Source organism: Ambystoma mexicanum, chromosome 4p (genome assembly GCF_040938575.1).
Source record: "Ambystoma mexicanum isolate Mex_15411 chromosome 4p, UKY_AmexF1_1, whole genome shotgun sequence".
NCBI classification, from domain to species: domain Eukaryota; kingdom Metazoa; phylum Chordata; class Amphibia; order Caudata; family Ambystomatidae; genus Ambystoma; species Ambystoma mexicanum.
In genome coordinates this window covers 1,164,533,299-1,164,548,526 of record NC_090927.1, presented here as the reverse complement: position 1 = coordinate 1,164,548,526, position 15,228 = coordinate 1,164,533,299, and the positions used below count along the sequence as shown (strand labels likewise).

General features: G+C 45.2%; 1 protein-coding gene across 17 annotated transcripts in view; it reads left to right on the top strand.

Annotated features, from left to right (window-relative positions):
• The window catches only part of SYNE1 (spectrin repeat containing nuclear envelope protein 1), a 1,651,720-nt gene that overhangs the window by 631,820 nt on the left and 1,004,672 nt on the right, over positions 1 to 15,228 (top strand). For all 17 annotated transcript variants that reach the window (XM_069606781.1, XM_069606782.1, XM_069606785.1 and 14 more), the window contains 4 exons: positions 500 to 676; positions 2,685 to 2,825; positions 3,550 to 3,710; positions 14,936 to 15,086. In XM_069606781.1, the coding sequence (XP_069462882.1) occupies positions 500 to 676; positions 2,685 to 2,825; positions 3,550 to 3,710; positions 14,936 to 15,086 (630 nt within the window). The remainder of the gene's footprint in view (positions 1 to 499; positions 677 to 2,684; positions 2,826 to 3,549; positions 3,711 to 14,935; positions 15,087 to 15,228) is intronic.

The window sequence follows — 15,228 nt, the reverse complement described above, 5'->3', positions numbered from 1 at the left end:
TCCTCCTCTGATGTTCTCCTTTCCATCTTCTCCTCTCTATCAACTCCCCTCCTCCTCTGAGCTTCCTCTTTCCACCAACTCCTCCCTATCGATGCTCCCATTTCACCTTCCTCTTCTTGAACAATAAACCTTCTCTGATGCTTCCCCCTTCTTCCTCCTTCCACCTTCTATGATGCTTCCCCCTTCTTCCTCCTTCCACCTTCTATGATGCTTCCCCCTTCTTCCACAGCACATGGCGATGTATAATAAAACATTGAAAAAACATACAACAGCATTTCAGTTTTCCTTTCCGCAATGCTACCTGCACTTCTTTTCTACGCAGCAGTGCTCCACATGTTCTTTGGAACCTGAATAAGATCACTACTTGCATATAAACAAAATGGGTATGGCAGTGTTGACTGCCAGCACACACACGTTCCCTGATGGGAATATTGTTTCACCAGGGTGCAGATAACACGTGTGCTTGCTTGTTAGCTGATATGAACGCTTTATCTTTCAGCAAAAGACAAAGAAGCTCCGTGCAAAAAAACAGGATGTGCAGCAGCAAATAATCCAGGCGGAGAAACTGCAGAGCCAAGGCGGGTTGGCAGCTGCTTCTCTGAGAGATATGCAGAAGCTGGAGAGCGCGCTCGGAAGTTTGGAGAGGACTACAGAAAAGCAAGAGGAGCACGTGAAGGTGAGCTGCTTCTAGGGGAGGCCCAGCGCATGCCCAGCGCTGGCTGTTTTTAGATTCTTATGAGGCAAAACTATTTCATTTAAGTCTAGATAAGAGTGAGATGGGATGGCAAGAGGGACACACAGGGTGTGGGTATTGTTTGGCATTGTACCACCCGTTGACCGGCCACAGCAAGGGCAATGCCTATGGCCATTCCCATCTACAACATCCTTGTCCGAAACACACACTGTTAGGATCTCTGTGAGCAAGAACCATCATGCAGTAATATCATATTTGGTGCTGTATAGGGCTTGCCATTGTTATTTCTAAGCAGTCGTCCAAGAGTTACTGGCTTAATTGTTGTTTTAAATTAGACCCTGCTATAATGAAAATGTATTAAACAAGTGTGCCTTCATACACTTGATTTATAAGCAATATGTGTGCATGTGTGCACTCCCATCTGTTCCTTGCACCAAAGAAAAACTAGCACTCGTAAAGCCAAAAGTGCTGGCTTGTGTATATGTATTAGACGGGTATTTGCCAGGCACTGATATCATATGCCCAGGTACTCACACCAGTTTCCAGCTGTTGGCATCAATGGCCAGGTAGTACCATTGTGGCAGTAGCTAGCAAATGCCTATCCCATTTCTGCCTAAAAGCCAAACGGGTTGACTTTGCCAATGCTTGTTTCTTTTGTTGCTTTTGCTGCCATGTAAAGCCACTGCAAGTGTTGCTCTGGTCTGCTTTCGTTTTGGAACGCAGGTGTATCTATATTTTCTTAGTTAACTTTGCAGTAAATGTAGGCTCTTGCCAAAAAATTAAACCAATTCTTGTTGTTTGAAGTGGGTCTCTGTCTAGGCCTTTTGTCCTTGTTTTAAGTTATTGATCGGTTTACGTTATCTTAGATTTATTCTGTGCCCATCACCACTGTAGTGGTCTTACTGCGCCTGGCCTTCTCTGAAAGGTGGCATATTGTAAATGAAAACAGATTCAAATTAATCACTGTAGAAAATCTGTGTAACCTCCTATGGCTAGCCATCCCAGTAATATAGTTTCTCTACTTTTACATTTTTTTCAATTTTTTATTGGAATCTTTTTATTAAGTGAAAGATGAATAATGCAGAAAATTAACAACACAACAAATGCAAATGGCAGCCCATTTTCAAATTCTCTGTAAATTACCGGGAAGGGTGCCACATGTGCATGCACTTCTGTGCACGCACTCTCCTACATGCATTATTGATGTGTGGTGGTAGAAGACCTAACTGTATTTATTTATTTATTTATTTATTAGAAATTCTTGTAGACCGCGCCACATGCCCGTAGAAATCTGGCCACGCCTGGGTTTCCATGTTTCATTTGCTCCAATATCGCAACGTTTAGCAAATGCCCCCCAGCGCCTACGTGCACAGCAGGAGGCATTTACACACATGCCTACAGAGGCAGGCTCCTTTTAGCAGGAGCAGCAAGCTGGCCGATTCCAGGAGAATCTAACACATGTTTGCCAGCATCCAAGCCCGATGCTGGTGAAAATGCATGCAGGTTTTTCTGTCGGACTGGCTCAGGGTGGTGGATGTGCAAGTTGGCACTTGCCGCCACTCCTCCTTAGAAGTCTTTGAAAATCTGTCAATTCCTAAAATTCCTAAAAGCTTTACGCATGCATTTGACGAGCCGGCTGGCTGAAAATGACCCCCAAAGACTTATTGAGTTTGCAGCGCGTGCAAAGATATGGCCTTGTTGTGATGTGTGTCACCCAGTTGAGATGACCTTGTTTTTGTGGCTAAATGCATTGTACCTTGTGCTGCAAATGCAGATATGTTTTGGTTGCGCCAATAGTTCTTTAGGTATATGCGTGCACTGAGTTGGCACATAGGCCTTCTTCGACTCATTCACTTGGGAGAAATTGGTAGTGTTTGTGAGCACCCATGAAACACATTATCAAAGGGGCAATCCTTTCTAAACCCAGAGAAATGTCAATTTCTCTATTTTCCACCCCACTAACAATTTGGCATTCACATCCTTTTCATAGATCACAGTAGAGAAATGGGAGGCTCTTGAAACGGGCAAGGATGCCATCATGGCGCACCTCAAGCTGGCAGGATCCACTCTGGAGCACAGCCTGAACTTCAGCAGCCTCGAGAGCTTGGCGGCAGAACTGCAGCAAACCAAGGTAGGGGCGGCTCGCGCATCGATAACAAATAAGATCAAATTTGTATAAAGTGCTTCGTGCCAGATTCCTTTTGCGTGTTAGTTCTGTAATAATAGCTCTTCGTATTGCCCAGTGTTCTGTTCCCCAATTTATCAACCGCAGAAGCATAAAGAGCTGAGTCGGTTCTGCTGGGATTCGAGCTTGTGAAATGCTTGGTAACCCTGTGTCTATCCACCATCGACCAAAAGGCTTGCCTCCATGAAGAAACCCCTGCAAATGACCAGTGGTCCAGACCTCCCTATCAGTTTCGGTCAGTCCTTGGCTTGGGACCACTTTTCCAGGCTTTCTTCAGTTGCCAGGCCAACTATGCCATAAGCTGATACAATTGGTGCTCCCCTGGAACTTGTGTGTGCAACCTGTAGTCATAGGATTGCATCTTGGCAGGGCCGGCTCAGCACGTCATCCTTCCGAGATCCATAATCCGACCACTGATTATAACACCTAATCATAACACCTTTAACAAGAGGCCATTCAGTTTGTTGACTGCGCAGTGTGAACGGTTCCTATCCTTATCGAAGCTTCTCATTTTATTTTAGATTCTGTACATTACCGATATAGTATAACATTTTTATCAAACTCTGGATGGCTGTGAGAACTCACTTATCCAACTCATTTCATGAAATATATTAAAGTGTACAATATCTTAGTGCTGATGGCCACCTTGTACCTGTATTTTTGTCCATAGGAACTTGCTAAGAAGCACGACACAGTAGCATTGCAAGCGGAGGACCTCATGAGAAAGTCTTCAGAGGTCCAACTTGGGTCGAAGACCAAGCAGTCGCTCCAGCAGCAGGCCAAATCCATTGGGGAGCAAGTTAAAAAAGTGGAGGAGACCCTTGTGGCAGAGTATGTGGTCCCTAAATCTAGTATTGCCTTTCCCTATTGACTTCTTCTTCTGTTCAGGTTGCTCCTCACACTTCTATGAGTACCACTGGGGGTGACCGAGGAACATTAACACAAGACAAGCACAGAGGGAACAGCAGAACGGGTGGCTTACCGGAAAGAGGGTTTACAGAATTTATTCATTCAATTGTTTGACAATCACAGAGACGGGGCTTTCGTGGAATACTGTAGCAAAACAAACTACAGTGCGATAAAACCAAAAACATTATTCTAGCAGAGTTTGAAGGGCATTTTACATATGATTCTCTTGCTGTGAGAATTTCTCGATTTTAAATATCCTTGTTCATTAGGGGACAATTTGCGCCAGAGATTTTTGCACAGTGTTAGGGGTATTAAATTCCCTATTAAAACAAAATATGTTATCCTGCTTTCACAGACAGACAATGGGCTTTCTACAGTAGTACATAGTTGAGCTTTATTTTAGTTGTTATGTTATTTAGAATATTGATATTGTGTCCAGCTAGCTCTGAGGCTTTCAGCTAGACTATGCATAGTGCTCGAGGATCAAAGGGAACGACTCAGAGGCCATTTGCAATAATATTTCGGAGGGCAATATCTTTTTTTACGACATTGCTAGAGGAGAGATTCTTGGCGCTTGCGACCAATGGTGTTGGCAGATATGGAGTAGGAATTGTCTGAAGAGGTGTGTTTGGAGCTCCCGTAGGTACAAGAGGTAAATGGGGCAGCGTGATTCTAATAGGATCATGATATGATATGATAGGTTATTTATAACGTGCTTAACACCCAGAGGTTTCTAAGCACGGACCCGGGAATCAAACCTGTGTTGTTCCGTGTCGTCTTGCTTCCAAGGCGAGCATGTTGCCTGTGAGCTATCCTCCCGAGGCTCTCATCATTCCAGACTCTTGCAGTCTAGCATGGGAAGGCTTGTCTCTGTGTCGTTTATTTATTTCTGACTCTCAAACTTAGTAAAGGTTTTGCTCCAGGTCATGCAGTAACCCCTGTCAAGGTAGGCTAAGGACCCCCATCGACCAGGGCAGTGCCAGAGCCAGACCTGCCACAGTGGTGGGATGGTGTAGTTGGGGGGAACTCTAGCCTCCGGCTCCCTGGTATGGGTGGAGGTATGTGCATTGGTGCCCCTGTCTCTAACCCAATGCCTATTAACTTCGGTCCAGGTTAGGTGTCTTTATTTGATCGTTTAGGTAGTTTCCCAGAGTCATGGAGATCAAGGCAGCCTTATTTACCAACACAACCTATAGATGCACCAAACAACTCACAACCTGGGATGGATGGTGGATACCAAGAAGCAGAACAACGTAAAATACAACTGGGACTACAAATACCACAATGCACTTGGGCTCAAGGGACAAGGCCCAGGCAGCAACCGGAGGAATGGATAAGATATTCAAATGTAAATGGACTAGGCTTCTCTACTCAGGAGCCAATTGTGAAACCCAACATCCACCACTGGATCCCCGAATCACTACAGAGGAACAGTGGAGCAGCAGAGTCAGAACTGTAGCCAGTCAGGAAAGGTTAAGTGGCAACGGAGAGCAGGAAGCACTCCCAAAAACCTATTTGAACAGTGACTTAATTCATCCGGGGTGAGTGGGAGGGAAAGAGACCAAAGGACGCATGGCAAGCAGGAAGGAATTGGAGACCGAAAAACCTTTCTGAAGAATTCCTGGGGAAATTCCAGCCCAAAAACGTAGGGCATGGGAGGAATTGGGATTAGTTTATAAAGAATGTGTCCCAGAGAAGTAGCTGACTCGAGTACGCAAAGGGTGCTGAAAGAACCCTCGACAGGGAGGGGTTGGTGATAAAAAGCCGCCAGTCAGTTGGCAGGGAGAGGTGTTTAGGTGAGGCTAGAGGCAGAGTAGGAGAGGGGAGTGCAGCAGGTGGAGAGTTCTTGGTGGAGCCTGTTTGGAGAGAGTGACAGTTTTGGCAGTTTGTATGCATGTGGTACATGTGTGAGAGAGTGAGAGGTAAGAGCTAGGGGGGGAGAGGTGGTAAGAAGGAAGGCATTTAGTGATCATGGAACTATATCCCTGGGGGTGGTTCCTTTGAGGAGGACACTATATCTCAGGAGCCAGTTTAGGGAGCAGGGCACTATGTTCCTGGAAGAGGTTTCTGTGAGCAGGAGCATATCCCCAGAGGTAGTTGGATAAGGGTAGAGGCAGGAGCTGCGATAACATGGCAGTATTAGGAGGGAGTAGACATGAGGCGCCCGAGAAGCAATAAGGTCATGAGATGGAGTGTAGAAAGTCAGATAGAGAGCGAGCGAGCAAGAGGTAGCAATAAGGAGGCTGAAGAAGAGCAGAGATAGAAACAGCGATAGGAGAAAATGAGGATAAGGATTGAAAGAGGAGAGGAATTGAGAGAGTGTCACCAGAAACCTGATACGATTATGGCATTTCGGAAGTGCCTGAAGGAGTTAGATTAGGCTATGCCCTTGAGCCCCCTCCTCTGCATAGCAGGGCTAGCCTATACAGTAGGGGTCACCTGGCTATAGGAAATCTGCACTGTCACCAGACCTTTCTGGAGTGGGGAAACCAGTACTAGAGAGTTGGTAGCCCTCCTCAAAGTTGAGGGAAAGCTTATAGAGGCCCTAACTATATATGGAGCCCCTATGTGCCTTCTTCATGTATGGTTTCATTTTTAAATAAAAACTCAAAACATATAATATTAATTTTGTGACTCAGTTAAAACCTTGTCACAGCTGGTGTCATCATGCGATAGTTTAAGTCCCAATACAGAGACTGCCCACAAGAGAAACACAGAGGTAAGGATGAACCCCAACAGTCCAGTAGAGTAACCGGTGGGTTGCAATGGGAAATGTTCAAGTTCATAGTGAGGTAACCACAGCCCTTCACCCAAAAGACACTTGACATATTTGCCTCCGGACTGAAGATATGGTGCCAAAGCACTTCGTATCCAGACACCAAAGCACAGAAGACCATCCCTAGATATCAAAGCGATGTTGAGAACGAAACTGAGTGGTGGTGTTGGCAGGAAGAAGTACACTGGTCAGACATCAAAACGAAGAAATGGACTGAGCATCAGAAGAGGGTTACTGGAGTGAGCCCCAGGACGTGGAGTGGACGACCTACAGTCCAAATCGTGTCATACCCACTGGAAGCCAGTGGGATGAGAGATGGAGAAGAAAAGAGAGAGAATAGGAGAAAGCTCAGTACAACTTCAAAGCCAAGCTAATTAGTGAGATCAAACAAGAATGAGCCAAATTCAAGCGACGGAAGGCTAGCTCACCCAAACCGCTGGACCACAGGCAAAGACTGCAGCCCACTGGAGGGATATCACCCTAAGAGGACTACAAGAGCACGAAGACCAGGTCCTACGGGCACACAGAAACCCCACCAAGACCAACCTGATCCACAAAGATAAACAAGAGCAGGCCGGAGAGTAGAGGTGGGAGTAGGCCGGAGTGTAGAGTTGGGAGCCTGTCCCATACTGGAGAATATTGGGCTACCTCATTTATCCAGATGTCTGATAAATACAAAAACACCACAGGAAAAATAGCAGATAGTGAACCTGACCCTGCAACTAGCAAAGAGCTAGAAAATGTGGAGCACCTTCTTGCCCAGCTGGTGCCATGTCATCGAAAGAAGGCAAAGAGAGGTCCTATCAGAACTCAAGAGCATATTCAACAATGGGCCTCACTAACCGTTCCCAACCCCTGACCATAATATTAGGAAGGTTTACCATCAGAAGGCAACCAACAATGGGCAGATCTGGGAAAGACCTTTACCAAAGTCAACACATTTCTCGTGAAAGAATCCTGTGAGCAATTCAGGGAAGTCTGGGTTTAGGGAATGCCATAGAAAAACCCATGCAAGTGCTGCAATGACTCCAGGACAAGGGCCCGGACCAACAGTATGCAGAAGCACTGATCAGGGAGAAGGCTGAATCATGGGTCATCAATAGAACTGGAACACAGGCCCATGGAAGAAGTCACTGGTCAATGGGAAGGCTGAGGAGCCAGCCCCAGGGGATTCTGCAATCCTGCCTGGAGGAATGGTGGCAGCCCTTACAAAAAAGAAAGCAAAACCCCAGCCGCCACAGGAAGCGGAAAACCCCATCCTAGTATTAGCAGGGGTCAATATCATCAAAGGAGGGGTGATCAGTGTGCTTGAAGAAAGCCCAGTCCTCAACCAAAAACAGGACCTGACACCATCAAAAAACAGATACCCTGAGAAGATGCACAAACTCAACCAGAAACTACAGCGCCAGAAGAGACTCCTGACCTAGGGGAACATGAAACGCTGACTGGAGAAAGAACCGCTGGATCATCTCTAGTGCATTGACAGTGTGGCAAACCTATCCCGGGTCTGGGAGAATACCTGAATATCCAAAAGGAGAAGTTAGACCAGGAATAGGGGTCCACGATGAAAGATTGGAGGTATGTGACAGGGTCACTGGCCTTGCCTTGTGAAGGAAGGCCAATGAGCCCTCTCCACCTGGGGTAAGCGGCCTATCAGTCCAGAGCCAGATCTCCCCCAGAGCAGAGGTGGTGTGGGAGAGTTGAGGGAGACACATGGCAAACCCAACACCCCAAAGGCTCCCCAGAATTACTGCAGATGAACAGTGGAGCAGCAGGAGTGTATACTTCCAATGCAAATCTCAGCCCACAAGGGAAGGAGATAAGAAGAGTTGGGATTAGCTCAGAAAGAGATCCTTCTAGACAGGAAGGAGAGGGCTATGAAAAGCCAGCAGTGTCAGATGGCAGAGAGAGGTGTGTGGGTGAAGCCAGAGGCAGTGAAGGAGTTCCAACAGACCTGAGAGGAGGGGGGTGCAGTGGGTGTAGGAGTGGTGGAGGAGCCTATTTCATGTGTTTGGAGAGAGTGGAGGGAAGGTGTTTGGATTGAGAGAGTGGTACCAATTCTGGCTGTTTGTATGTATGTGTGTGAGTGTCTGAGAGACGGAAGTAAGACCTGAGCTAGGGAGATTATAGGTGGTAGGAGGAAGAGGGAGAGAAGTAGTTTACTGAGCAGGGCACTGTATTCCTGGGTGTGGTTTCAGGGTGCAGGGCAATATAACCCAGAGGTCTGTTGCATGGAGAGAGCACCATATCCCTGGATAGTGAGCTGAGCACCATATCCATAGAGGGGGCTGGAGGGGAGTAGTGACCGGATTTGTGATAAGGCGGCAGGATTACGAGCTAGGTGGGGAGACAGGAGAAGGGAAAGAAGCAATAAAGTCAGGCGAGTGTAGAAAATAAGGCGAGTGTAGAAAGGCAGAATTATAGAGAGCGATATGATGGGGAGAGGGAGAGGGAGATATGAATTAGGAGGCTGAAGAAGACCAGATATAGGAATGGTGGAAGGAGAAAGCATACAAAGGAGTGGTAGAGAAGAGGCATTGAGGAAAAGTCACCAGAGACCAGATATGAGAGGTTAATCTGACTATTCCTGGTTAGGTCACTTAGGAAGTCCATAGAGGGGTTAAATAGACATGGCTGTGGCCTTTAGTAGGGCTAGCCTGGACAGTAGGAGTCCCCTCGCTGTAGAGAATATGTAGTGCCACTGACCCTTTGAAAGTAGGGAAGCCTGGCAAGGGAGCTGGGAGCCCCCGAGCAGTAAGAAGAAACAGTTGGGGGCCACCCATAGATTTGGAGACGCAATTGTCTTCTGTTTGTATGTTTTTGTTTTGAGCTAACGCTGAAATTGTATAGGATTCATCTTGTGACTCAGGGAAAGCCTTACCACATATGTTAGTTAGCCTTCATTCTCGAACCAAAAAACTGCAGTAGATGCAATATATTTTGGACGGGATTCAAGCTTGCGGTGGTGGGGGGGGCTTAAGCATTTGTCAATCAGGCTTGTAGGGTGGGATTCAAGCTTGCGGTGGTGGGGGGGCTTAAGCATTTGTCAATCAGGCTTGTAGGGTAGCCATCAGATTTTTGTTAGTGCCTAAAGAACTGAGGAACTTTAGTACTGGCTTGTGGAGATAGAGTTCTTGGAAAGTCTGACAGTCGGGTGTTGTCACAACTTATTTGTGCCTGGGAAAAGACATAGAATGTGGCCTGAAATTTGGCCTACAGTGTGCATGGGTTCAGCTTCCATAGGATATTGACTTGGTACCAACGGGCTTGAGTCTTTCTTGAAATGTAGGTTGTGAAGGAGCAATCACTGTCAATGTTGAGGTCAAGGGATTTGGTACAGAGTGTGGAGGACGGGGAGAAAGCATTCAGTGTTGTGACCGCAAAGCAGGTTTTTATAGGGGTGGCGAAGATTATTATGGAGGAAGGCAAATTTAATTTTTGAGATTTAGTTTGAGAAAGCTTGCCAGCATATAGAGTTGAAAGAGGGATGGAAGGTACATACATGTTGGCCTATAATACTCCAAAATAGGGAAGTGGCCAGTCAATGTGCGGGTTTGATTAGCTAGTATAAGAGTGCGCAACCTGCGGCTCTCCAGATATTTTCGACTACCAGCACCATGATCCCTCACCATTCACTATTCTGGCTGGGGTGAGTTGTAGTTGGAAATTTGCAGATCCCTGATGCTAGTGGCAGCCAGAATCCTTCCATGTAGAGATTAAAAATTGTGGGGGGTTGATAGAAATCTTTGAGGTTCTTCATGTGACAGAGTTGGCGGTTCGTCTGAACAACATGCTGTCAGTTGGCCCTAAAGAAAGAGAACCCACGTGGGACCGTCTGCCGATGCCACGATAGCGTGCTTGGAAATGGCCATGTGCGCGACCGCGTCAAGATTCAGCGTCATCTTGAAGTTTGAAAGCATGTCTTGTGGCAATAGACAGTCCTTTCGACTGTTCATTCAGATTATGATTTGAGTACTATTTTGGAGAAACCTGTAATCTAGGAATTTGTTTTTTGAAACAGCAATACCAATTTGAAAGCAAGATTACTTTTTCAAAATGTACCCTCCTGTGCTTTATCTTTTTCTAGCCGATGCAGACAGCCTCTGAGCACTTTTTCCTGCCTTCGTCATGGGGCATATTTCTTGTCAAAAGAAGACTGTTTTTGTATTTCTTCACTTTCCAGGATTTCTTTTTGAAGAAAGATTTTCTTAAACTCAAAGAACTTAAAGCCTTACTGAAATTTTTAACCCTGTTGATAAATGTTATTAATGATTTGGTAATTCATTTTGGAGTATTTGCCTTTCCCAGTCAAATGGATCAAGTGCTTTGGCTGCTTCAAAGAAATGGGCAACATTGACCCTCATTAGGGACTCCTGCATTGCCTTACAGACATTCATGGCTCTAGTAGGTATGATGCTCAGAGGGTCCTCCAATCAAGAGACAGTGGGCCCAGATATTACCATAGGAGGTGCTGCGGGCAGAGCATGGAATCATAACTGCATAACTGACATGAAGCCAATGGCTTCCATTATGGATGTAATACCGCTTTGCAAACATGATGTTCCTGTCAACTTGCAATTTTGCTCCACAAGGCATCCATAACTGAACTCTAGGGGCAGACTTTGCATAGTTGGCCATTCACTCACCAACTACATTGTGGCTATGATGCATGAGTCTGCAACCTTTGGCTCTCCAGATGTATCAGACGACAACTCCCGCAAGCCCTAGTCAACGTCAACGGTGAGGGATCATGGAATTCATAGTGCAAACCACCTGGAGAGCCGCTGGTGGCAGACCCGTGCCAAGAAGTATGCATCCGCCTGGATAATCTCCTTGCGTGCTCACTTCCTGCTAGGGAAATATGCAACCAACCATGCACGTGCATGTATGAAACCACCACTGGTGGAAAGTTCTTTCATGTCAGTAATTGTTTTATCTCCTCGCAGTGGTGTTCTGAATATCAATAGTAAAATGCATTCATTTCTAAATGAACAAATAGTCCTTATTGAATTCATTAAATGTGAATATGTCTCGTACATATACATCCGGGGCACCCCTGGAAACGTGCCAGGAATGTGCTAGTCCTAGGATTGGCCAGCCCAGTCCTGTAAGTGTGCCTTTAGTTTAAGTGAAGCCATCATTCTTTAAGGAAGCGGGGACTCTCCTATGCGTTGTGCTTATTCTATAGCTCAGTTATTGTTCTTCATATCAAGCATACGGCGAGGCGTGCAGTGCTTGTACCTGTGTGTGTCCTGCCACTGACACCCTTTGCTCTTAGTAGTTTGCAAATAAATGAAGAAGAGTGAGGGGGTGCAAACATTCGTAAATATTCTTAGACCCATTAACCCAGAGAATGGTAAAACCCAGTCATTTTTTCAGATCGACTATAAAATGCAAACATCCCCACTGATATTGCTTGTGTGTACATTTTGTAAATATACATTAAATGTGGGTTTCTTAAAAAACAGATGTTATTTCCCTGTTCGGTAGGTCAAAGAGTCCCGCCCTGATTTCACTCCTCTCGAAACTCTCCAAAAATAGCTGAATGATCTTAGCCGATTTTCAGTGCTGGTTAAAATGTGCATTCTGAAATAGTGCATGGGTATTTTCTGCTTCAAACAGATGTTATCTTTTCCCTTACAATGGAGTCCACAATGCATGCGATTTAGTAGGTCCCAGTCACACACATGTGCACATTCACTTGTTCACGGTTGCAACCCATTGCACTAACCGTCTGACTAACCGGTCTGAACAAACCCAAAACCAAAATTCCCAAAAAGCATGAAGTGGCTTCCACACTCAGTTGCATACTGGAAGAATCAGCCAGGCTATAAACCACTGGTCTGCAAGCTTGCGTGATACCCGCCCATTGACTATGCTGACAAGGGTTGATGGTTGTTGTAGTCTAAAACATTTGAGGACTCAAAGGTTGCAGAGCCCTGACAAAAGGATTATGAGTGCAGATGAATGAACCCAATTGATCCTAAAAGTAGTAGAAAGCGTGTAATCATCATTACTTTTCACCCCACTTTTACCATCGTGTAAACAGGATTCCTCCCTCGGCTCACTCAGCGCTCTCTAGAGTATTCAAATGGAACTAACAAGAACCACTCAGGTTTCTGTGCAAAGGTGTAAAAAAGCAAGCATAAAGGAGGAAATTAATTTGATAATGAAATTGATGAAAGCAAAACATTTTTTTGAAATATTAGGCACTAGAACACCAGGAAACTGAGAGACGACGCTCTTCCTTCATGCTTATGCAGATTGTGACGTTGTGTTTCCAGAATCCATCACAAGTATCCCCACCTCCAAGATAAATTACAAAATCATGAGCTTATTTTTGATGGTTGCTAGCTCTCCAGTAGTATTATCATAGCTGTGTTATTGTAGACCCTAAGATAGTGCACTAAGATATTTCTGGGCAAAGATGACTTATAACTCAAATGGCCACCAACTCTGTAGACAGATCACATGGGAGCTGACAGATTTTTAGTTTAGACAACATGCTTGCCAGACTATTTCATATTTAATTACGATTGCACATGCTCACCTGTTTTGTTATTGAACTACCGACCTTCCATCCTCTCATGCCTGCTTCCTATTGACATTTCCTACCCTGGCCGCCGAATTGCCCGACTGCGTCTACCGCAATGCCTGCCTATCTTTGTCATTATTCATGATGCTGCCCTTTCTCCTGCCGGACTGCTTCTACTGTAATGCCTGCCTGCTCCTGTATGTTGCCTGCACTCTTGCACATTTTAATACTCCTGTTTGCTTTATTTATATAAATTCTTCTTTCAACCAAAATCCTTCCTGCACTTGCCTCTTTATTCTCACTTTGGATGTTTCTCTTTTTTGCATTGTGGGCCGCACACGCATGGTTTTAAAACATGAGCGCTCCTTAAAATGCTTAATTTCTCTTTGATTGCTTTGAAGCGATGGGTTAAAGAGTCAGTGTGCACTGTAATAAATACTAAGGGCCGATTCAAAGAAAAAGCGCAAAGTCCCTGCAAAGTACTTTGTGCGTAAAACAACTCTGTGCCTACGTGCACGCAAAAGTATGTTTTGCACGTTTCACCTATTCATGGAATTCTAACCGCAAAGTGACCCCAGGCGCAAAGAAAATAGAGTAGTGCCCGGAACGCCCAAGACATGCCCCCATGCAAACCAAAATCAGTGACATATACCAACCTTTGCCCCTACCTTATCCCTGCCATCAAGCACCCTGGCAATACTGTGGCCCGTCCCCCCACAACCAAGGCTGCACCTGGGTGAGACTGCGTACAAATCCCCATAACCCAAAACTGCACCCCGATAATCTGTATTCCATTTCTCATAACTCAAGGCAGCACCCTGTTGACCTGCATATGAACCCCCATAACTCAGCGCAGCACCCCGCTAATCTGCATACGATCACCCCTAACTCCAATCGGCACCTCAACTATGTGCCGTCACCCCTAAATTGCTATGTAAACGTTACCTTTGTGCGTTGGTTCCTATGCGATTAGTACTTTGCGCCTCCTATCATGTGGCTGTAAGCTCACAAGGTTTGCCGTGACTTTTTCCGACGTCAAGTTGCGTGTTGAAATCCATAACTTCGGTTGAGTTTGAGCTTGACTGGGCATGCAATTTCTTTACGTGGCCCGTCCCTCAACATGCCCATGTTATTCCTTGTTCTTCCTCATTTTGCCAGGAGAATGGGGACTATGCATGTTCCTCCCCCTATTTATTTCTTTGCATAGGCCTGACCCACACTTTGCGTGGAGTGTCACGCAAAGTGCTTGACTGCACGCAAAGACATGACGGACCTAGGCAAAGTCCCAGAAATACATGCAAAGTCCGTTCCATGAATTGGTAAAAAGGACTTTTTGCTCGATGAAAAGTGTGCAGTCACTTTTCAGCACGCAAAAAAATTCCATGAATCAGGCCTTTAGTATTTCAAAAAGAATGCCGAAGTGAAAACATTCTTCTGCAATATTAAATAGGCATATGTGATTATGAAGTTTTCATAACGTAAGTAGTAGAAACACCATGGGCCCAGCAACACCACAGGTGCAGCATTCCCTTGTTTAACAGGTTGGGTGCCCCCTTGCATCTCCCACCATACAGAACCACTCCCGTTAACCGCCTTTATGGAGACGGTAAGAGATAATCCCGCTCCTGTCATTTTTAATGTGGCATCAAATAACAGCATAAGGGCCCAGGTCATGTGAAACACTACTCGACGGAATGCTCACATGCGATAACTTGGGATGACATACGTGTTGATATCCATGCGGCTGTTCCTGAAATTGGATCATCGAGAAGCGTAAGACGCAGTTCCACTTTTTTTCAATAATGTATTTTATTTGATGAATTTTATTAATTTCAGTATTAAAACCATGGAAAAGGTGAAAAGCAAATGGGAACAATTTGGCAGTAATTTTGAGGCCCTCTCCTTTTGGATCACGGAAAAGGAAAAAGAACTGGACACGCTGGAGGCGTCATCCTTTCCACTGGAAAGCCAAATCAGACAAATTAAGGTGATTTATATATTTTTGTTACATTTCAATTGTACGGCTTGACTTTGTATAAAATGTATTTTTTAATACACCTTTTATTTAATGAAAATGTGGAATTTATCAAAAATCAAATTGTAGCTGCAATGTTAAGCGGACAAATGAA